The 24,749-nt window shown below is 46.7% G+C and overlaps 1 protein-coding gene across 1 annotated transcript in view; it reads left to right on the top strand.

Annotated features, from left to right (window-relative positions):
• The first annotated feature begins 5,440 nt into the window (after positions 1 to 5,440).
• The window catches only part of Gpr139 (G protein-coupled receptor 139), a 40,427-nt gene continuing 21,118 nt past the window's right edge, over positions 5,441 to 24,749 (top strand). Inside the window, exon 1 of the mRNA XM_059251414.1 lies at positions 5,441 to 5,543. Coding sequence (XP_059107397.1) covers positions 5,441 to 5,543 — 103 coding nt within the window. The remainder of the gene's footprint in view (positions 5,544 to 24,749) is intronic.

Genomic DNA, 24,749 nt, shown 5'->3' on the forward strand with positions numbered 1-24,749 from the left:
GTCGAGGAGTCAGAAATAAAGCAGTATACCCCAGCCAGGTGGCAATCTGAATCTAGAAGGGCAGGTGACAGGCACCCTTCTTGTGTCCGCATGGTGTGGTAAGAGATGCTGTAGAGGAGAGAGGCCTGGGCCAGGGAGAAATGGGACAGATAGGTCAGGGAAGGCTGCCAGATGGAATGAGCTTTAAGAGAAGTCTTCAAAAGTAAGGAGAAAGCAGAGGGCGAGTTACACTGTGGTGAGAGATGAGAAGGCAGGTGGGACACCCAGGTACTCTTAGAGAGCCTCCTACGCAGAATGATCCCAGTCATCACAAACCCCCCCCCCTGCTTCCTTCCATCCATCCATCCCCTCATCTCCTTCCCTACAGGAGAGTGTCTAAAAATGCAAACCTAATAATACAATCCCACGCCCCCCCCCTTAAAAACAGGGATAAAAATCCAACCACCTGCATGGTCAACAAAGCCCTTCCCACTTACTATTTGAAGCATGTTCCTCGTATCCCCCACAGCCTGGTCCTCTGCTTCCTCAGGTCCTGCTTACTCTCACACTAGGACCTTTGCTCTTTTCACTACCCCTCACCCCACATCCCTTTACCACGGTAGCCCTTATTCACCCTTCACACAGCCACTCAAATGTGACCTCCTCAGAGAAGCCTTCCCTGATGCTAGACCATATACCAGCTTCCAACACACTTTCTCAATGAACTTGTTCTTCATAATACTACAATGCTTGCCTCTGTGTGTATGTATGTATGTGTGTGCATGTATATGTGTGTGTGTGTGTGTGTGTGTGTGTGTGTGTGTGTGTGTGTGTGTGTATGGGTATGTGTGTTGATTCATGCTCATCTCTTGTGTTCAAGTTTCAGATCCAGCAAATCAGAGACCTTCTAACTTCCTTAAATAATTGAATGTTCAGAACCCATTGCCGTGGCCAGCATACCCACTTCTGAGTTGCTACAAGCCCCACCTCTCCCTGCTGTGTTCCCAGCTCTAAGTAGAATGTTAGTTTCAGCTTGTGTTTGTGCTGCTGTTTCTGATAGAGTTGCCCTTTAGAGCTACCTTCATCTACCAACGGGTGCAAAAATGACATTTAGATGGAGAAGGCCGGAGCTCTCGGTAACGTGAGGGGCAGCACACTTCCTCATGAACGGAAAGAATGAGCAGCATTTCTGCCTCACTGCTGGTCGCCATCCACCAGGCTTGCCAGCTCTTGGGTGTGCTGCTCCTACGCTGACATTATGCCTATATTTCTACTGCAGTCACTTATGGATTCATTCAGGATTACCTCTGGACATTTGCCTGATCCTGTGCTAAGAATTCAAGAGAAGACAAGACATGTGTGCTGGTCAGAACCTGGTGCTAAAGAAAATGTGGCATCCCCTATGCAAAAATGATTAAGCATTTAAAAATGTCAATAACAAAGCTTTAAACTGACTGTGGCACCCTTGTGGCCACATGGCCAACATGACCTGTCGTGTGTCTATCCTTGCACCAGCCTGAGTGCCTCAGTGACTTCAGCATAGACGCAGGTGTCAGAACATCTTGGGCCAACTCCCAATTCAGGGGGTCTTCGCCAAATTACTGAACTCCTCCGTGCTTCCGTTTTCTCGTCTATGGAATGGAGCTCGACAATCCCCCTTCTTCCACCATGATTATGGGGCTAACTTATCAAACAGATGCCTGTTAATAAACCCTCGACACATAGGAAGTCTGACCACAGCACTCACATCTGTGCACCGTCAGCAGGACCAGTTACACAGGTGCATTACCTGTGTGGTCACCCAGGGCCCCACACCACAAGGGTGCCCCCCAGTCAGTTTAAAGCTTTGTCATTGACATTCTAAAATGCTTAATCATTTCTGCACAGGGGATGCCACATTTTCTTTAGCACCAGGCTCTGACCAGCACGCATGAAGAGCTGAGCAAAGTTGCTGGAAGCAAGAATGGATGGATGTCTCCAGCCTTTTGTATCAGCCCACACACGCCTTTGTCCTTCAGAATCAGCCAAAGGGTCAGCTTTGAAGCAAAATTCTACCTTCAGGGATTAGGTTTTTCTTCAGGGGACAGGATCTCACTACAGAACCCAGGCTGACTACGAACTCATAATTCTTCTGCCTCAGCCTATCCAGTGCAGGGATTATAGGCGTGCTCCCCCACACCCAATTCAAATAGACTGTGTGAATTCACCATACACTTTCCCTAAGACTGAGAGTATCCAAAGTCAGACTCAAAACCTTAAACACACTTTCATGCAAACATACATTTCCCAAGTAACAGAATCTAACCGAGCAGCTGCCAAGCATCCTAAGGGGGCCAGTGGGGGATAGAGGGTAGCTCCTTCATCTCTTGGACTTACAGTACATCCTCCTTCCATCACACTCCCATTCTCTCTGCAGAGAGACAACAGCCTTCGGGGACAACAGTATTCCTTCTTTGCTTCATCCCATTTTACAAATGAAGAAGTGAATGTTAGAGTACAATTAGGTCCTTCAACATCCCCATGCAGTGCAGTTCCTCTGCCCACCCAGGCTCTAGGAAGGCCTCTATGGGCTTTGGAATTTGAACCACTTTGGAAGTGTTATCCAATATGATCAGTGCATGCTAAATCTGAGGCTGTGTCCCCAGCTCCGCACCAACCCATCTGTGCTGCAACAACCAACAAAGATAAACTCATGCTCAGCAGCCTCAGCCAGTGGGCAGTGCGGGTTTCATTCTTCCCCTGTGTCTGTACTCTGCAGTGTACTGGTACTGTGAAAAGTTGTGGATACAACCAGAACCCCACCGACAAAAGACCTTGACCTCCCAAGGCAGGAATGACAAGAAACAAGACAAATCAGATCCTATATGGTAGGATGATGGTGCTAAGCCTTCAGAGAGGAGGACAGAGGTAGTGCAAGATTTGGGGTGAAGAATAATTGAGATGTCAGTCTTAAGTAGGATTGTCAATGAAAAGCAGCCACAGGAAGAGTGAGGAGACAGTGTAAAACGTGAGTGGAGAGACATGAAGGTAAGGAGGCAGGCCGTGAAGCTTCCAGAAGAACATTTTAGACAGTGGAAACTGCCTGTGAAAAAAAACTCTGGGGCTTTAGCCATTATTCCCAGTGTAGGGAGATCTCTGAAGAGACTGGAAGCTTCACCAAGAGGCATTTGCCTCCCTCCTCCAGCCTCTCCGCTCAATGCAGCGCCATCTACAGGCCAATCCAGTCCATAGATTGACAGCAATTAAGTGTTGAGCTTTTACAGCAGTTGGGGGCTACTTTATTTAGCACCATGGAGGGGTTCGGTTTTGTTCCTTAGATTTTGATGGGAAGGGTAGTCACGCTCAAGATGACTATAAGAGAGGATTTTTACATAGCCAAGGATGCCTTTGTATTTCTGACCCACTCATCCTCACTGCCCAAGTACTGGGACTACAGACTTGAACCACTGAGCCAGGTCTTAAGCGCCACTGCTGGTCCAAGCCAGGACTTCATGTTTACTAGCCAAGCACTCTGACAACTAAGCTACATGCCAGGTCCCAAGAGAGAATTTTGAGTGTACTCCCCCAAAAGAAATGTCCCATGATTAAGGTGAGAAGTATACTAGTTACACTGATTTGGTCATTGCACATCAAATACCAGAATCAAAATGTCACATTATACCCCCAGAAATATGGATGATGGTGTGTGTCGATGGAAAATAAAAATAAAGCAAAAAGTTAGACAGCAAGATAGGTCACAATAAAACTTTAATATCTAATGGGGCTTGAAATACCAGACTGGGTTTAATTGTACCCACCGGACTCTGTAACAACCTTGTCCTTTTAGGGGTCTGAGTGCCTGCCTGTCCACCACAGACCCATCTGAGGCCAGCAGATCCCTCTACAACTTTAGATTTCCAGCCTTCCTCTCCTCCACTCACTGCCCGAGGAGGAGCTCCCAACAGAGATGGGGACAGGACACTGGGCCCTTGCTGGAGACTCAGAAAAGGCTCAGCCAGCTCCTTCTCTCGGGAACAGATGTTAGGGAAGGAGTGGGGAGGGGGTGTCTCCAACATCTTCGAGCCAGTCACATGCCCCTCGCTTGCATCTGCTTCAGCTTGCTCCTGGGAAGGCTTGCCTCTGTGCTCCTGCTGTGCCTTTAACACACAGGCTTGACTTGAGCCTGGGGCAGATGTCTCTCCCTAGCGGATTCTTAGGTACCCTTGGCAAGTGAAGCTCTTGGAGTGCTCTGCCTGCCTCCCCTGCAAAGGGGGCGCCCCTCCACTGCCAGGATCCCACCTGCTCTGCCCATGCTCTCCTTCACACAACCTTCAAACACTTCAGACCACCCAGCCCCCTATATGCATTTGTGTACTTGTTCGAGGCTCCGCCTGAGCCTGCTGCGCCCTCCTGCATATTGATGAGGGTGTCTGCATGTTTTCACCAGTCTAGCTAGGTGTGGAAGATGAGAGCACCCGCGTGCGTGAGTGTGTGAGTGAGTGTACCCGCATGGTTGGGCATTGTGTGCCTTTGTGTGCGTGTAGGTGAGTGTGTGTGTGTCTCTGTGGCTGCAACATTTTTATCCCAAGCTGAAGGCTGTGTGGAGGGCTTCTCTTAGCCATCCTACATCCCTTCCAAGTTCAGAGACAGCACCATCGACCTGGTGGCACACGCAAAGATGTTCACAGCCTTCCTTCAGACCCACAAGCTCAGCTCCCTGATCCAGGCAAGAAAATTAAAAAAAAAAAAAAAAATCTTTCAACATTCTCTGGGCTCCAACAGTCGCGACCCCATCCCCCACACCCGGGATGTAGACGCCTCTACACGAAGATGGACTCGAGGCATTGGCGGGGAGCTGGGGTAGGTAGCTGGGAGGAAAGTCAAAAGGAAAACTGAGGGCATGCTGGAGGGGTAAAGGAGCCGCTAAGGGAGAAGCAGGTCGTTTCCACGCCACGCCCCTCCCACAGGGGTTGGAAACCCAGGATAGCCTGTTCTCCATCCCGGTCTTCCTCTGGGGTTCCCAAGTTAACCCGGTCTTTTCCTCCAGAAACTGGAGCCAGAAAACGCTGCTGGGACCCGGCTCCTCTGGAACGTCCCACCCGATGCCCCCCACTCTCAGCGCGTGCGCGCGCTCGTGGACACACACACACACACACACACACACACACACACACACACACCATGCAGGCAGCTGCTGATTGGCTGCGGAGAACGGCGTCCCGGCCGGGGTTCTGAGGCGGGAGCTGAGCGGTCCTAGGAGGGAGGTGCACACTCCGGCTCCGAGAGCCCCTCCCGCGTCCCCTGCGCCCTGCTGGAGAGCGGAGCTGCGGATCCTGGAAGGCAGGTGCAGAGCCAGCGGAGGATACCGGCCAGGGTGCCAGCGGGTCCCGCCGTGCGGTGATCCCGGATCCCGCCCCAGCTGCTGCCTGGTCCCCACCCGCTTGGCAGCTGCGCCGAGCCCAGCCCGGCGAGGGGCGCGCTCATGGAGCACATGCACGCCCACCTCGCCGCCAACAGCTCGGCTTGCGGCTTGGGCTTCGTGCCGGTGGTCTACTACAGCTTTTTGCTGTGCCTCGGATTACCAGGTGAGGGGACCTGAGGGAGAGGGAGGGAAGCCGGAAGCCCCAAGTTGCAACCTCCGGGGTCCCAGACACCGTCTTGGGAAGTGCCCTGGAGCCCGCTTTGAAAAACAACGAAGTTTAAACCTTGGTGGCAACTGTGGAGGTTTCCAAATCAGGATGAAGGGACGTCGCGTGGCTTGGTGGGGACAGTACTTGTGTGGCGCTGGGGCATTTTGACTTGTGGGTGTGCATCCGATCCAAAGCGTGCCCGTGTGTGTTCTCTCTCTCTCTCTCTCTCTCTCTCTCTCTCTCTCTCTCTCTCTCTCTCTCTCTCTCTCTCTCTCTCTCTCTCATCGCGTCCCTGAGGGGTCCCGGAAGGGCTGTGTGAGGCTCTGCTCCACACTGTCACCTCAGCTGAGAACACCTCTGCCACCCTATCCCTCTGTACCTCCCACCTAATGATACATAAATGAGACCTTGATACTGGCCACTGGAGTTCCAGGGGCAATGGGATGAGCCCTTGCCCTGAGGGAGCGAAGTATGGTCTTATGGCCAAGAAGTGTCAAAGGGTGCCCCTGGTCTGGGCCGGATGGGGCAGCTGGGCAGAGAAGCGCACTGGCTACCAGGACTACTGCCTCAGGGGATGGCAGTCTCCTTGAATTTACTTCTGTCTCCTCTGGCTTTGCCTCCAGGTCAACCCTAGTCCTCCCTCCCAGGGCAGTTCCCAGAGAGGCAGATGAGTAGCTGGCTGGTCCCACATCTTAATGTCCTCTGGAAAGTGAGGCTGAGTCTTGTAGTGAATTCCTGAAGAGAAATGAGCTGCTGAGGGAGGAGGGGTGTCTGCCGGGGTTATGTGGGAGAGCAACTGGGACCAGGAAGAACAGACGCCCCCCCTCGGGGGAGGGGGGGGAGGTTGCTTCAGTTTTGGGTCTTTGGATAATCCTGTCATGCACACAATGTCATGTTCATTCCTGGAGTCACCTGCAGGCAGAAGAGAGAGCTAGAGACAGAAAGGCTCAGAAAGAGAAAAACCCCTGTCCAAGACAGAATCTCAACCTCCACCACTTGGCATCTCTGCTCTGAGAACTTGAGCATCCTAGCGTCCTGAGAAGTTGGGCGTTAGTCTTCCAAGATCCGAGAACCCTCCCTTCCTCAAACATTTAGGGACTCCAGAGCCCCTGGAAAAAACGGTGTCCAACAACCCCCACTCCCGAGTTAACCAGCAAGGCAAACACAAATTTCCTAACATGGGCTCCTTCCATGTCCCCCTGTGAAGGGAAGCTCTCCCTATAACTTATGCCTCCTAGGAGAGGGGATCCAGCTCTGATGTACCCTACCAGGTAGGGCACTCCTGTAATTACCTGGAGGTGAAATTGATTTCCACCCAGGTTGCATCTCCCTCCCCTGCCCTCCAAAGCCTGTTCCCAGAGCTCTCTATTGGAAAATGAGTTCTTGAGAGGTTGGTTATGTGTGATGCTTGCTAAAGTGAAGAAGGGCCAGAGCCCCTCTCTTTGACAGCACCCCACCCCCATCATAGTGTAACTAACCCCCTTCCCGACCTCTCCATCTCTCCCGTTGCCTGAGCTGGCCACTCGTTCTCTCGTGCATTTTTCTCTACAAATTCTAAGGGGCAGAGCTGCAAAGACAAGGAGAGTGACCTCCAAGAGTCCAAAACAGGACACGAGGTTAGGAGAACAGGGAATCTCAGACTGTCGACGCCCTCAAACCCAAGTGTCTTGAGCCTCTATAGTCTAACTCTCCTGAGCAGCTACGGTCTTCCCACCCACAGCTTTGGCACCCATCTTATGCTAGATACTGTGCTTGGCATTGGTTTAGCCCAGGGCTTAGGGGTTTAAGAGAGAGAAGGGTTGAGATTTGAACTTAGTTGGGGTGTGTGTTTATAGACTTAGCTAACAGTTTTGACCACCTACTGTGTGCAAATACTAAGGATGTGCCAAAGGGCTCCCAGGGGTCTTCAAGGGAGCAGTCCCTGGATTCAGGGAACTGAATGCTTCACAATGAAAGCTTCTGGCTTTAGACGCAGCTGCTGGATGCAGAAGGACCAAGCTCCTAGAGAAGAGTGAAGGGAAGATCAGTCTTGTCCAAAACCATGGGCCAAAAGCACTTTTGTTAGCAACCTGCAAGGCTGGTTGGAAGAGTCCTTGTCATTCTTTTAAAGCAGTGGTTCTCAGCCTATGGGTTCTCAACCTTCGGGGGGTCAAATGACCTTTCACAGGGGTCACCGAAGACTATCAGAAAACACAGATAAGTAATTATGATTCATAACAGTAGAAAAATTGCAGTTATGAAGTAGCAACAAAAATAATGTTATGGTTGGGGATCACCACAACATGAGGAACTGTATTAAAGGGTCTCCGCATTAGGAAGATTGAAGAACACTGTTTTGAAGCCATGTAGAGAAGCAAACATATCCCAGCAAAAGAGAGTGCAGACTGAAGATTAATCCAGCCTCCACCAGAGTCAGGGGGTGTGGTTGCTCTGTGCCTTAGTTTCTCTCTGTAGAATGGACATTATGAAATTGTCTTTCCCTAGGGTGGTAGGACAAGTGACAGCTTTAGTGAAGATGAGGAGGTGGTTAAGCATGCAGTTCAGTGGCTGTCACCTGCATTGATTGACATTGTGCGGCTGCAGTTATAAGTGTCATCCCATGGGGTTGTCAGGAGAAGGGGACTGCTCAGCATGATCCGGGAACCAGCAGAGGGTCCAGGAGATGCCTAGAGGACAGCACTTAGCCTGGCACTTTACCTGGAAAATTCACCTCAACTTAGAGTCACTATCAATTAGCAAGCCCCCGTTGCCGCTGTTGATGGAGAGACACAGTTATGGGGTGTGACATAGCAACAGGCCTTGCTAATATTGTTGAAAACTGAGATTTTAATTGAGTCACTCTTCCCAGCAGGGAGCTCACTCCAAGTTTTCCAAATCCCCTACCCCAAGTGCTGTCAGAGATGTGAGTGGAAATGGAGAGATAGATGGGGAATGCCTGGGTGTTTGCCAAGAGGGATCCAGTAATTACAGGAAAGTGGCAGGTGTCTCTGGCCACACATACCCCTAAGTTGGCAGAAAGAGCTTTGAAAAAGCCATGCGGTCCAGCCCCCTACTTTAAGTAATTGCCCGTGTGGGCCAGCGCAACAGGCCTGGCATGAGTCCAAGGAATTCCAATACGAAGTATGGGCAGAGCTAGCCACTTAGGAATTCTTAGCCTGTCGGTTCCACAGTTTGCCCCATCAGAAAAATGGGTAGGAGTCATGCATAATTACCTCCCCAGGTAGCATCCATTAATTAAGATACTCTATATAAAAATAGCCCAAGTCATACCTATGGTCCCAGGTATTCAGAAGACCAAGGCAGGAGGAGTTCTTGAGATGAGAAGTTGAAGGCCAGCTAAGGCAGTAGAGCAAAACCTCACCCTACAAAACATTCAGAATAATGCCTGGTCCAAGAAAAGCACATTTTACTCAGTGCCTTCTCCGCAGCAGATCTTTTCACTCACACACTGCTGCTTCATCTCTATTACCTCCCTATGACCTACACATGCATCTGAACCCATTTCATGGCTGAGTAAACTGAGATGCGGAGCAGTGCCACATATGCCCTACAACCATAGAGTCAAACCAGAGGTAAATGCACCTGCTCTTTCTGTGGCATCGAATTTCCTTCCTTCCACCAGGAAGCTGTTTTCACTAATCTTGGTTCCCCAACGCTGAAGACCTTAGCAGAGAATATTGGCATCCCTGCCCTTCATAAAACTCCATCTGTTTCTCTTACTCTTTCTTTTTAAGTGAGGGAGATGTTTCTTATTTCTCAAGACACAGGAGCTAAGACAGAAGAGCTAATGCTGGTTGGCTTGGTGGAGACAAAGCAGTATAAAGAATGGCAGAAGGAGAAGGAAACTGTGAACTTGAATGCCTGGGGGGAGACAGCCATGGGCTGAGCTGCCCTGATAAGGAAGGAACACCTCAAAAATAAACAAGGATTTGAAAGATTTTGTCTTTAAAATTTGCTTTCTGAAAGGTGCCCCAGACATGAAGGAAAGCAGAGTGAGGAAGGAGGTGATAGCTTGAAATCGCATCCCACCCTACAGGAAGGAACGCTTCCACAGATGCCTAGCAAGGGTGATGAGATCTGCCTCTGAAGGCTGGCATGGGTGAAGGGAGCTTGGCACATTGTAGTTACCATGGTTATTAACCAAAGGTGAAGATACGAGTAGCCTGGTGACTGGGCTGACCCCTGCAGGTGTGTTTTCTTTAACCCACAAACAGTTTTGATTAGAGAAGGTGTAATAAACAGGCTGGGAGTGGAAGTGTGGGGCCTGGACCTCTGGGATTCTATGCCCTGGCTTGGATGCTTATACTGTGTGTAAGTATGGGCAAGTGACATTAACTACGACGTGCTTCAGTTTTCCTACCTTTAAAAACGAAGCAGAGAAAATAACAGTCCATACACCATAGGGTTGATGTGAAGACTGAATTACGCACTAAACACAACGCTTTGAACACAGGAGCACTCTGTAAGTTACATTATCATCATCTGAAATGTGGGGAGATTTCCCAATATGTTTGATGACACCGGCTTTACCCTCTCATCAAAGTAAGACAGATATTATCAGAAAATAAAACTATAAACTAATAAGCCTCTTGAGCATAAACACAAAATCCATAAATGGCCAAGTTACTCAATAAGCATCTAGAAGGGGTAACTCAACTAGAACTTGGGTTCATCTCACAATGCCAAATTCATTAAGCATTTGACAAGAACGTTAACAAGTGAAAAATAAAATCCAAGTGATCCATCTTAGTAGATGAGGAAAAACATTCAACAATAGTTAACAACCTCTTGCAGTAAAAACTCATCAAACAAATGATAAAGAGAAATTATTTAACATGGAAAATGGAATCTACAAATAACTTGGGACTTCCATCACACTCAAGGGCTAGAGGTTGAGTACTCCCCCAACCCCCATGATCTGGAGCCGGGCAGGAAAAGCTGCCTTCCTTGCTCTTATTCAACATAGTACTGGAAGTTCTGGCCAGTGGAATAAGACAAGAAAGAGAAACAAAGGTATCAAGAGATGAATAAATTCAATCATTTCTACTAATGGATGCTAGAATAGCCTCCATAGAATACTTAAAAATGTCACAAAGAAGCTCCTAAGAACTAACAAGTGGCTGCAGTGTGTTTGCAGAAAATGTGATTAATATGTAAATACCTGCTGTTATTTCTATCTACCATTAATGAATAACTTGAAATTAAAAACTGGAAAAGTAATTTCAATGGAATTCCGAGTTCTCTTATAAAACCAGAAGAATGTAAATGCCCATTCCCTGGAGGTAGCACCTTCCAGGAGCTGAAGGAAAGCGGGTCCCCTTGAAACAGGTAGTGGCATTCATACAGCCTAAAACCCTCAAATTAAGAAATGGCACAGGCTGACACGCCGCCCACCCACAACTTTCTCCTGTCCGCCAGTCTTGAACTCCTCATCCCACAGGTGACCACTGCTACTGTGCCTTCATTTCTTATCAACCCTCTTTTAAGGTATGTTAGTGCATTAAGCAAATATGAATTGAGAAGTCCAACTCTCCATTTCTAATTCTGCCTGAAATGAGCACATTATATGATTGATTTGCCTCTTCTTTTTCATTTCACTGTGCCAATCATTTGCAGAGAATGGATGGAACTTGTCATTCCTTTATACAGCTGCATAGCATTCCTTTGTATCCTTGGATCCAAACTCATGTGAGCTGCTTCCTGCCAAAGTACTCTGAATCTAAACAGCCCTGCATGCTGTGCCTAACTTACCCTGTGTCCTGTCTGTACCATAATCAGATACGTTGGACCATAGCACCCTTCATCTATGAGCCAGACAAAAAACATTAGATGTGGAATTCTGGATTCCAGGTTCCTCTGGCAGTAACTCACTGTATGACCTTAGAGAGGTCGTTTTTTATGGAGTCATCAAAGCCACAAGAAAGGCTGTTTCTGCCTGAGCTGTAGTTGGAGACATGACCCTTAGGTGGGATGTAGCAATGCAAGTTTGTGGAATCACAAACTCCTGAAACAACTCTGCAGGAAGCCGCCTATCCCAGCCTTGAGATAGAGTTCAGGAAAATTGCTTTCTAGACCTTACCCTCCTGCAGTTCCTGTAATCATCACTTCAGTTCTGCTTTCAAGGCGGAGTGTAAAACACATTGCATGAAAACCGGATGTGGATTTGCATCCTGTTTGCTATTGTGACCTCAAACATAATACTTCACCTCTCTGAGCCTCGGCTCTTTCATCCACAACAGTGGGATATCAAGGTCATCAGCTAAGCAAGTATCTGATATCATACACTCTGAATTCAAATCCTGGCTCCTCTACTTAATAATCTGTTACTTTGGGCAAATTTCTCACCCTCTCTGCTCCTCAGCTTCCTCAGCCATGAGAAGGATATTAACAGTGCCTCTTCCAAAGGGCTATTTTGAAAATAAATTGAATTGTGAAAATGCTTACTTCCATTCTTGGCATGCTTGCTGTCACATGGAGTAAGAGTTTGGTAATGTTATTAACCTTCCAGGTCTTGCATTGTGGCTATGACGATTAGAAACAAAACACACAAAGGCTTCTCACAGTCCCTCACACATGGTAGGATCTCCAGAAATAACATTGTTTCATTGTCTAATATGCCCATGTGTTCAAGCCATGTCTATGTCCTGTAGCCACACTTCGTACATGGATCTTTACCATAAATACATGGCTCTACTCACAATGGTGATAAAACTGTGTCCTAGCAAGTCAGACAAGAACAAACCCATGACTTAGCAATGAATCCCTTCATAAGTCTAGGGAATGGGCCTTCCTAAAAGGCTTGCCTGGGTCTCTGTGTGACTTTCAGAAAAAGTTCCGGTGCGGGATGCACAGTAGCCTTCAGCTGAAGCCAGCCAACATGAGCAAGTACCATGTTCGGCTGCTGGGGAAAGTATCCAGGGTCATGAAAAGAAAGGGTCCCACCAGCAAACTTTCATGTGCAGCTAACAGACAGGCAAAGCCTGGGAGAGGATGCCAACCAATCAGAGACCATAATGCTGGGTGAGGAGCGAGATGCAGGTGTCATGAATTCAAATACCTGGAACAGAGCAGTCCAGCTTTAAGTAATGTTTTACTTCTTCAAGGAATCATGCTTCGCTGGTGTTTTACTGAAAACACGTGACTATTAATCTCTCTCATTTTCCCTCAGTGACAGATAAATGTACCAAATCTGCAAACCTTGTTTGCTCTTAATAATCACTGGCTCTCACATAACACCTACTGTGTGCTGGGCATTCTTCAAAGCACTTCTCATGTGTAAACTCATTTCATTCCTATGAGGAGTCTTGGGCATGTATATATCATCACCCATTTTCAAGTGAGAACTTTGGGTCACCTACCGAAGTCCACACAGCTAGGAAATGGCAGGGCAGCCCTGAGTGCCATTACCCAGCTTTATCACGGGGAGATGGTGCCACACACAAAGGAGAGGTGGGACTCAAGTGGAGGTGACCACAGGGAAGGTAGGGACTGAGTGTCAGGAGGTCTGCTGTCACTTGACTTTCTGACCAACAACTCAGCATTGCCTGATAATTCCAAAACCTAGAGATCCAGATATGTGTGGAATAGCCGAGGTTTCAACATTGGCAACTAATTAAAAAAAAATGTTTAAAACATCCTGTGAGCCAACACTTCCTGAGTCAAACCAAGCAGATCTCTCTGCAGACTTTCTATAGCCCACCAGTCTGCTGACTTAAAACCTCGGGATGGGGGAGCCACAAGAAACATCAAGAGAGACCAGTGTGAATCACAGTAGAAAACAAAATATTGACACTAGATGGGGGGAAGAAGGGAATAATTCAGGAGATGCAAGGAAATATGTAGCCAAAGGAAGGCATGCCAACTCCCTGATCCAGGGAATTAACAAAAGCTAACAGAAACTTCTCCAGGAAATACTACAAACTGCATTTTGACAAGGTCTTGGAACATAGATAGAATATTTTGGAGAAACAGAATAGTACTTTGAATCTGCCAGCATGGGGAATTGAGATGTGGGCACAATAGACCCCCAACCTGAATTCAAATTACAGCCTCATTGCTTCATGTTAACAGGACTCTGGCAAGTGGCCTCTATGCTCGGCCCATAGAATGGATACCATACCTTTCTCTCAAGGCTTATGGCATGGATGAGGCGAGATCATTCAGGGCTAGCACAAGGCATGGTATCTGTCAGTCCATGGCTTCTGGATGGTTCAGATTTGTGTTTTGTTTTGTCTTCTTTGCTGAGCCCAAATACCCCCAATTTACAAAATGAGGGATCAAGACCTCCCCTGAAGTTTCCGGGCCAGGAATGGCAGAGTCTTCAGCAGAACTCAGTTCTCCTGATCTTGGCTCCTTTTCTCAGTCGACTGCTATTGATCTCCAGGTTTAGGGCAGGGATCAGGGTAGAGGTGGATTGACTGAGCTGGTGCTCAGTGACCACCCAGCACTGGGGTTTTGTCTGCTGGCATCTAGGAAGGTTTTTAATGGTACCCGTGTACAGCATCAGTTCCTTCTCTTAAACTTCCTGATTCCATCAAAGGAGTAGCTCAGCTTGGTGTAGTGTATCTGTAACATCTTTTCAGTATGTGCCAAATCTGGGCCTAACACCATGCCTGGCAGTAGCATCTGACTTGAACTTAATGGCCCCCTTGTTCTGCTGTTACATATTTTCCCTAGTGCTAGGAATAAAATCCAGGGTCTTAAATACACTCGGCAAGTGCTATACCACTGAGCTGTACCTGGGCCCTGTATCTGTTTTTAAGGCTACCTTTTCTTTACAGCAAGGAGGCTGGCTTGTGAGTCGTGGTTCTACGCTGTCTGATACAGTGACACCAGCCATGTAAGGCTACTGAGTACTTGACATTGGACGAGTGCAAGTGAGATGCTGAATTTTTCATTTCATTTCAATTAATTTGCAATTAAAATCTGATCATTTGGTTATTAGAAAATAACTATCTGGTTGGGACAATTCGGGTATGAATTTATTCATTCAGCTCTGTTTTATGACCTCTAAATAGAGGTCACAAAAAAATCAGCACACACAAAGAGACATATTGCAACTGTGAACTACACACTGGATTTTGAAGACAGCACAGGAAAAAAAAACTTTAAATATCCCAATAACTCACGTGAATTACATGCATTGGGTATGTGTAGCTGAAATATAGTGTTAAACTTTTGTTTCTCTTTATTTTTTATTGTAGCTACTAAAATTTAACTGTATATATAATTCATATTACATTTACATTGGGGAGCATTGTTATATAAAAGTTTTAATCTAGGAGCTAGGCGTGGTGGCTTACTCCTATCATCTCAGCACTTAGGAAGCCAAGGGGGGCAGATCGTCATGAGTTTGAGGCCAACCTGATCTATAGAGAAAGATCCAAGCCAGCCTGGACTAGAAAATGAATCGGTTTCTCTCTCTCTCTCTCTCTCTCTCTCTTCTTTTCTTAAAAAAACCATAAGTTTAAGGAAATAGGACGAGTCATTTTTGAACAAAATGCAAAGTAAACAATATAATAGGTGAAACAGACTTTAAATGCAACAAAAAAAAAAGTCGGCGGGTATTCCAGCAGGTTGGGTTGCTATAACAAAGCACCATAGTCTTGTGGCTTGTGACACCAGAAGCTTCTTTCTCACTGTTCTGAAGTCTAAAACCCCAAGGTCATTGTAGCAACATGCTCTGACTCTGGTGAGGGCTCTGCAGGCTACAGACTGCCAGCTTCCTGGGGGATGCTTCCACAGCAGGAAATGGCAAAAGCTCACTGGGGTCCTTTTTTAAGATACTGAGCCACCTTCCTGACATGCTCACCTCTCAAGCATCCTACTTCCTAATACATCCCACTGGGATGAAGAGGTCAACTTATGTAGGAGGACATAGACATTCAGTCCACCACAATAGGACCATGACTAAACTCTGGGGACACTCACCAAATGCAATACTCCGAATGGAAAACCTGACACTCAAAGACCAGGCCAGCTCCCCAGCCTGACCCAGTTGGGCTCCAAAACTCTGAATCCTGTATGCTTTGGTCAAGAAATGACTGCCCACCCTCAACACCCATACCACCCCTAAAACCTGTGCCACCCTGGAAAAATACAAAGGAAGCAGAGTACAGGGTGGATCCTCCATGGGATTAAAGAAAGGGGACATCTCTGTGGATGCAGAGTGGCCTGGCTTCTCTTGTATGAAAGTTACAATAAGCTGAAATACATTACAAAGAAGTTAAGGACTTTTCTCCCCCAAATGTGTGCCTTCATTCCCCCCACCAGAAAAGTGGGGAGGGGGGTGACACCTCAGAAAGCATTGTCATACTTGATTTGCTTCACTAGGTCATTTTTCCATCTGCCCATTGTCCACCCAGGTTCCCAGCATTGCCAGTCGCTGGGCTCTGCATTAGCTTCATGACAAGCCCTAAAAGACCTACTCCTTTCTCAGTGACATTTACATACCACCAAGTCCACCAAGCCAGTGTGCATGAGCATGAGCACACACACACACACACACACACACACACACACACACACACACACCACAGGATATCAAAAACCCACTCAAAAGCAAAAATTCAGCTGTGCAAATGCCATCATACTGTGAGAGTTTATCACTGGAGAACTTGACCCAGACCGAGAGGTCACAAAAGCTCCCCTCCAGAAGGGACACTTCAAGTCAGAATGACGGGGAAGGGAAAAGGAGGAAGAAGTGGGGGAAAGGAAGGAAACGGAGAGGAAGATGGGGGGGGAAGGAAAGACGGGAGAAGGGAGGGGAGAAGAGGAGAAGGGAGAGGAGGGGAGAGAAAGACAGGGACAAAGCAAACAAGCCAGGCCAGGGAGGGACTGGTACACAGAAAACAGGACAGGAAGGCCAGAGTACCTGGGATGACAGGGAAGTGCATGCAAGAAAAGTGACCCAGGAAGCCAGCCGCTTATGAAAGCCAGGTGAATTGCTCTGAGCTGGGACAAGCCATTTTCCAGTGTGTAAGCCAATGCGTCCACCAGTGACTCCTCTCCCCCTCGTTTGCCAGAACGCTTGGCAGTCAGTGGAGCTGGGGGAATTGCTTTTCTGCTACAGACATTTCTTATCATTTCAGCTAAGTGCAGAGCAAGCTATCGGCCCTGTCAGTTCAACCGAAGGACTGTAGCCAGATGCACAAACACACAGATGCGACACACACAGAGACACACATATACACACGCCGGGCACGTGCATGCACACATGGATACCCTAGGCAGAGACACACAGGCCCTCTCAGAGACAGGTGTACATACATGTGCACACACAAACCACTGCCAAAGACATAGAATGGACTGTGACTCTATCCTGACTGCAGCTCCCTACCTTTAGCACCCAAGGCCTCACCTCCACAGTTCAGCTCCTCCGAGTGCTTACCAGACACTCCCTGCTTCTGTGAAGAAATACAGTGACTTCCCTAAAATGCATAGATTGGTACAGCATTTGGAAGTTCCAGGGGAACAAGGCTGTAAGCAGGACAAGGCTGAGCAATCTCTAAAGGAACCCAAGGTCCATAGTCCTGTCCCTCACAGAATATGTTCTCGAATCATCTTTCCTCCATGTTCAGGACCTTTCATAGACTGGGCATGCTCTCTATATTAGGAATAGCAAAGAATACCCGGGAGATCCCTGTACTTCTCCAAAATACTTGAGAGACAAATGGCAAGCCAGTAAGTAAATATATGAACAAAATCCCTTGAGGTACTGATGTGCACTTTGGCAATAATGTCACAGGGAAAGGTGGCAGGGAGCTACATAATAGAGTGCTGGAAAAGGGCTCCCAGACAGGTGAGGTTTTAGTGAGGTCTGAGAAGGCGCCAGCTGTGAGGACACCAGGAGAGGGCATGACAGGCAGAAGGACAGGCAGGGTGGAAACCCAGAGACGGTAATGAGGCGGCACCAAAACCCAGCGTGGCTGGATCACACTGGGCAAGGAGAAGTGGTCAGAGATGAGAGAATAGGCTGTGTTCTGAAGGTGCTTTGCACAACTGGATGCTACCGTGCGTGTTGCTAGATGACACAGAGTCTTTAGAGCAGGTGACTTGGTCTAGATTGCTATTCAAGCTTTCTGTAGCTATTAAGTATTGGACAGTGACGGGAGAAAAATGGAGAAGAGGGTGAGGATCCTCGCAGTAAAAGGGAACTCAAGAGCACAGGAGGAGAGAGGGTACTGTGCACAGCGTTCACAGTACAGCCACTGGCACTCAGCAGGAGTGAGGATCAGAGGTCATATCACAACCAGCCTCTTGCAGCCTAACTTTGCCCCATTCATCATCCGTTGCAGACTCCAGGGAAAACAGAGACAGCCAGGAGGAACAGGCAAGCCCATGATGTCCTCAGACCCCAAGGACATTTCCGCCTGGCTCTTGGGAGCCGTGGCTTGGTTCCCATGGCACAAGGGAGAGCTGACATCTTGACTGTGACTATGGATAAGTCTTGCTTAGGATCAAGCTGTGGGCGTCCAGAATCATAAGCAGAGAGGAAACAGGAGCCTGCTCTGAGCTGTCATCTGACAGAGGTGAACAGGATGGAGAAGGTCACCTTTGGCACTGTCATTTCACAAATGAATGGGATGGAGTTCTGGCTAGCCAGGCATTGTCACCGTGACTGCATTCAGCTCTGATGATAGAAAATCTGGCAAGACATTTCTACCACAAAACAAAGGTAGAAATTTCAAGAACATCTAGTGTGAACAGATGTAGCTCATGAAAGGGTGGGGCTGGTTGCTTCTTAGGTCTTCTCAGTGTAGACCGGGCTTCAGAAGTTCCTCCCTTGAGATAAGACTTTTTATTGTTCCCAGCACTAGATACTACCCCCCAAATGTTAGTCAGATGGACACTGGTTACCACCCTCCTCAGTCACCCTCACTTCCTTTCCCGAAGAGGGATGAACCAGCACCATCCCCCAACCCCCACCTCCCACCTCCATCCATCAGCAACCAGAAGATACATTCTGAAATGTGGGAAATATCTGCTTAAGCTTCCTTTGATAGTAGCACCTTCCCTTAGGTAACACTTGGAGACCAAGCATAACAATCCATAGTTCTAAATGCAAGTATGGCTGCATTTAGGAGGCAAAAGAGAAGAGTGTGAGCTCAGGGCCAGGTTAGCTGGACCACAATATCTTTATTTCCCCTGAAGAGTCTTTTCAAACTGTCACACACACACACACACACACACACACACACACACACACACGCACGCACGCACACACACACACACACACACACACACACACAAAGAAAACAAAAATTAGAGCCAAAACCAATCGCCTCCTTGAGGCCAGGCTTATGTTTTGCAGTTTACCACACCCCTCCTCATTGCCTCCAAGCACACAGATTTTTTTTTCAAATGTCTGATGTTTTGTTTTTCCCTCATTTTGCCTCTAAAGGAATTGAAGTTGGCTGTTTTTATTCCTGCCTCCAATTTGTCTACATGTATTATGTACATCACATGTAAACACACACACACACACACACACACACACACACACACACACATACACACACACACTCATTTGTTTACACCTTATCCCACTTCTTCAGCCATCCTAAATGGACTTCTTGTAAAAATGGAAGTTATTAAAATCTGGGTTTAAGTTCCAACTGGACTTCCTGCCCATGTGTAACTAACATCTATAAATTTCCATGTCATCATCTGTAAATGAGGGAGAATGCTCATCTAGCTGAGGCCAATACATAAGACGACATACACAACAGACTCTTACCAAATAGAAGTCTTCCTTTCTTAAGCCACGTAAGGATTTCCTATTAGCTCCCCAACTGGGCTGTTCAGGCTACATCGTGAAGAACCATGTTCAGTTTCTGAGATCCAGCTCTGAGTCAGGAAGGACAACGATGGAAGGGTAGACAAAATGAGCATGGTGTGCGTTGTTCTCTGCCCTTGAAACCTCACGTGCTTGCAAGACCAAAAGGCAAATCAAAACTCGTAACAATAGGTGACCTGTTCTACAACAGGGGTAAGGGTTTTGAGCGAGTAAGGTGTTCAAATCCCTGAGGAACTCAAAAGAGAAGGGCTTGTCTTTGCCTGGGAATGTAAAAAAAAAAAAAAAAAAAAAAAAAAAAAAAAAAAAAAAAAAAAAAAAAAAAAAGATGCCTTGACATAGGTATCTCTTACACACAAATGCTCTGTTAGTCCTTGGCACATAGTTACTGTTAGAAAGTATTGGCTGGGTGGGTGGATGAATGGATGAATGGATAGATGGATGAATGCATGGATGGATGGATGGATGGATGGATGGATGGATGGATGGATGGATGGATGGATATGTGGATAGACAGATGGGCATATGGATAAGTGGACAGGTGGGTGAATGGATAGATATATAGACTGAAAGATAGGTGATTGACTTCTAAATTTTATAAGTATAATTTTCATATCAGCCTCTAAGAAACTTGAAACATTTCAATTATAAGTATCTTTCTTATCATCATCATCATAATTATCCTCATCATCACCACCACTATTTATTGGGTACTTAATATCTGCTAGGCATTTTCTTCATGCTGCTCACTTAATATTCACAGCTATACCTGGGAGCCTGGCACTTCCATCATGTCTACTTAGCAGATAAGGAAGCAGATTGTAAAAGAAAGTGACCTTCCCAAGGTCATCCAGCTAGCAGGCAGCAGAGCTGAGGTGAGCAAAGCCTGCCCATCACTACTTGTGTTTTGTGCTTGCCCATGGGCCTGCTGCAGATGTTGGCATTCAGGGCACGGGACAAGACAAATGCTGTGTCTACTGACCTCTGTCTTGGTTCACCCTCCCATCCTGGTCTTTGCAGACATTCTAAGGAACTGTATCTTCCTTCTTGACTGAAGACTCTTCCAATGCCCCCTTTGCCCTCTATCTAAGCAGGTAGTTTAATTACTTGAAATCATTTTTTTAACCAAGGACACATAGGTGAATTCCCTCTCCACACCATACTAAGTTACAAAATGGAAATTACGTCGCTTCTTTTTTTCCCATAAACTAGCATATTGTGATCAAACAATTCTCCTAAAAGAATCTCTCCTCCTCCAGACTTATGTTTCCCTTGTCGCCCTTAAAGGGGTTCATTGTGAGCTAGGACCCAGCATTCTAAATCCAGTTCATGTAGTGAATGCTTATTGGCCACCCAATCCATGCAAGATACTATTCCTAATGTTTACGGAATCATCAGTAACAATCACTAATGTTAATATAGTGCTGAACAATATGCAGTGAATTAAAACTTACAAAGAACTCATTCATTATGTAACAGAAGCTCGGCAGAGTTAAGTGGCTTCCCCAAGCTACTTCTAGAAGGCAGAGTTGAAAACTGCAACTATATGCCAGGACTGTAAAACCAGGCTTGTAACATTCATGACTGGTACAAGCCTTCAAAGGCATCGATGCAGAGCCCACCCTGTGAATCTTGAGGGGGTTTTCTATTGTCTATTCCCTTGAGAATTATCTACTAGCTACTGGTGCCACAGAGACAGAGCTGGGCTTCTGGTGTTAGGGAAAGTACAGTTCATGGGCCAAAGATGAGCCTTGCCAGCACCAGTTGTGGGGTTGGTGGCAGTGCCGGGGAGAGATGTGTTCTGCCTATTCTCTGGAACCCACCTTCTTCCTTTCTGGGACCCATCATTGCCTGTGTGTGCTGACCACAAACTCATTTGTCATCACACACAGCCTAAGCAGCTCTCTCATGAGATTCATAACGAAGCAACAAAGAATGGGGTGGAGAAATGGCTCAGTGGTTAGGAGCACTGGCTGCTCTTCCAGAGGAGCCAGGTTCGATTCCCAGCACCCACATGGCAGCTCACAACTGTATAACTCCAGTTCCAGAGCATCTTACACCTTCACACCAATGCACATAAAATAATTTTTTCACTGCTCTTTGCAGTAGATTGTTGACTGTTTCTCTTATTACTAAGGAGGGGAGGCAATTGCTTTTCCCATAATCTCTTAGTGTCCTGCCTTGCATGTGGCATTTTTGCTCAGAGTTAAAGCATGGTATCCATGGAGGCCAGAAGAAGGTGTCAGATCTACCGATGACCGAAAGTCACCACGTGGGTGCTGGAAACAGAACCTGGGTCCTCTGCAAAAGCAACAAGTGCTTTTCACTGCTGAACCATCCCTCCAGCCCTGATATAGGAACTATTACTAAAACAGAAGCACCAAGTTAGGTGTGACTGCTTCATGGTCACAGCAATAGTGTGGCAAAGCCGCCTTGCTTCCCAGTTACTCACCGGGTGTCATAGCCTTCGTTCTTATTCACAGCAGGAGGTCAGGGGACACATGTTGGTATTGTTTCCAACATTGCCCCAAAGGCTGTTTCATTCAAGCCATAACCCCTCTATTCAGATATGGATATAGAAAGTTGAGACTCCATCTGTGGACATGCGGAAGTATCTCCACCAACCAGGAAGAAATGTTTCCCCTGAGAGGGGTGACCGTGAGAGGGGTATTTAACGTCCCCGTGGGCTGATAGGATTGGAAGCACATTTCTCACTTTAGTAAGAGCCAGGAAAAAATAGTAGAGATGTGAGTGTTGCTGTGAGACTTTGGCTGCCAGTCAAGCTGCTTGAGGACCCAGGAAACAAAATACAACCAAGATAGGAAGAAAGTTCTGTCTCTACCCCTGCCCCAAATGTTGCTGCCCTCTGGTAAATGGTTAGGGTGTGTGCATGGAACCTTCCTATCCTATTTTCTGATCAGTCACAGTTGATGTATTCAACATTTTTTCCTCTTTTTTCTTCATTCCCTTTGTAACTTTTCAGTTGATCCTTCTAGGTTTTGAAAAATATAACTATCTTTTCTGCAACTAATAATAATTATTATAATTATAGTAGCTTCCACCTCCTGTTTTTGGTCCTATATTTGACTCCAGTTGGCACGTAAGTTTGGATTCTTTATTAGAAACATTAATATGTATTAGGTAAATTAGTTTTACCTACAGTATTTTATTAGAATAGGGGAAATAGTTTTTGACCAAACAGACAAAATGGCTTTGAGGACAGCAGACCCAAAACAGAGTAAAGACGTCCCTATAGCAACTCATGTGGAATGTGGATATCTACACTCACATGCTACGTTCTAAAAGAATGTTTGCCATCCAGTTCTGCTGTGCATCAGGTATCGTGGTACAGACTAAGCACCCATCCCTAAAGAAGACAGAAGGACACAGAGCTGTCTTCATGAGAGCCCCAGTGCCATGACAACCAAGGAAGGAGACACAGCCATATATGAGTAAAAGTATTACGGTAAAGAATTAACTCGATGTGGTCTTACGGGCAAGCAACAAAATATTACTCCAAGTTGCTAAACCTGGTTGTGAAATCAATAATAACCAGGAAACAGGCTGAATTTTTATTAGCTTCTAAAATCTATCATAATCTATTTATCTGAGAATGGGGAGAGATGAGAGCAATGGAATTAGGGTTTTTTATGTATGAATGCTTTTGAGAATGTGGATTCAAGAGAAATTAGCAGCTATTTTAATTTTCTGCTATCTCGTTCCTCATACCAATCAGGCTACCTCCAAAATACCTCATGATAATTAACATTTGCCTAACGCTCTCCCAGTGTGCAAAGCAGCTTCACAGGCGTTATCTCCGACAGTCCCCAAAACAACCTTGGAAGTTTGCAAAGCAATTTCATCGAGGTTATCACACTGGGCTCTTGAATTCTCATCCCTCAATCCCCTGCGGTCCACACCCCAGTCAAGCCTGTCATCTTACAGTTCTGCAAACATAGCATATGCTCACACTTCCGTGACTTTGCCCTTGTGACTCCACCACCGGGAAAGAAGCCCACCCTTTCCTGGTTTGACCACAGTGTCTTACTCACTCTGGGGAATCGGAAAGCAAGGAAAGGGCAGGGCTCCCTGAAATTGTAAATAGCTGGCGATGGTACCCATGATAGGGAGCAGCCCAGCAGAACAGAGTGTAAACTCTCTGGCTAGTAGACTGTGAATATCAATGAAAGCAATGGTCCCTTCTTAAAGAATGGTGGTAACTGAACTATGGCAGGTGAGGAAGACCTGGGTTCAAATTCAGCCTCTGATACTTAGTAAGTAGTGACTTTGGGGAAGTCACTAAATCTAAGCCACATCCTCTCCATTGCAGGAGTGATCTAAAAACCCTACCTTCAAAGTGAAGGGCACAGCAGCTATCATTACGTATGAAGTTCTTTCTACCATTTCTAGCTTGTGATAAGAGACTGCTAAATGGAAGCTATTGTGATGGTTACGACCACTTCCTTTGAGACAGGAAAGGGCATAGAATCACAGGTTGCCACTGTCCTCATTTTCACTGCTCTTTGCAGTAGATTGTTGACTGTTTCTCTTATTACTAAGGAGGGGAGGCAATTGCTTTTCCCGTAGTCTCTTAGTGTCCTGCCTTGCATGTGGCATTTTTGCTCAGAGTTAAAGAGGATGGTTGCTTTGTCATGGGCAAGGTGATAGCAAGTCTGGGGGACATCAGGCTGTCACTGCTGGAGGGTGACCAGATGATTCATGAAGGACAGGCAAGAGTCATTCAGATGAGATGGATAGAAGAAGGACTATAGAAAAAGAAGCATGCGTGCACAGGTCAAGACTGAAGGCTGGAGACAGTGTGGTTTGTTCAGAGAGCTTCACTTCTCCATAGAGTGGGCAGAAGCAGTGAGTAAAAGCAGAAGAATACTTGGGCAGAGGCAAAATTCCAGCCATGTCTACCCTCTATGTTCAACTCTTCAGAGCCCTTTATTCACAAGGAATCAGTTTTCAGTCCCATTTTTCCTCCGCAGACAGAAATTTCATTAACTTTTTCAAGGTCACCATCTTAAACTGGTTTGTGTTGCTACAACAAAGTATCTGAGGCTGGGTGATATATAAGGAAAAGAGGTTTTGGTTAACTCACGACCCTGCTGGCTGCAAAATTCAAATAGCACCATGGCAACGATTGGCAAGGGCATCCTGGCTGTGTCACAACATAACAAGCATGGACACAGAAGGAAGTGCATTCAGAAGAGAGAAGCCACCTGTGTGAAGAAATAAGGCCAGAGAGCCTGGGATTGTTCTGTGAAACCTACTCTCACAGGCACTAACTCCTGTGAGACCTGAATCAGTTTCCCCAGAAGAACAGGCATCAGCTAGTGAGCTGTCTCAGCAGATAAGGCACT

The sequence above is a fragment of the Peromyscus eremicus genome, chromosome 1 (assembly GCF_949786415.1).
Source record: "Peromyscus eremicus chromosome 1, PerEre_H2_v1, whole genome shotgun sequence".
Lineage (NCBI taxonomy): Eukaryota > Metazoa > Chordata > Mammalia > Rodentia > Cricetidae > Peromyscus > Peromyscus eremicus.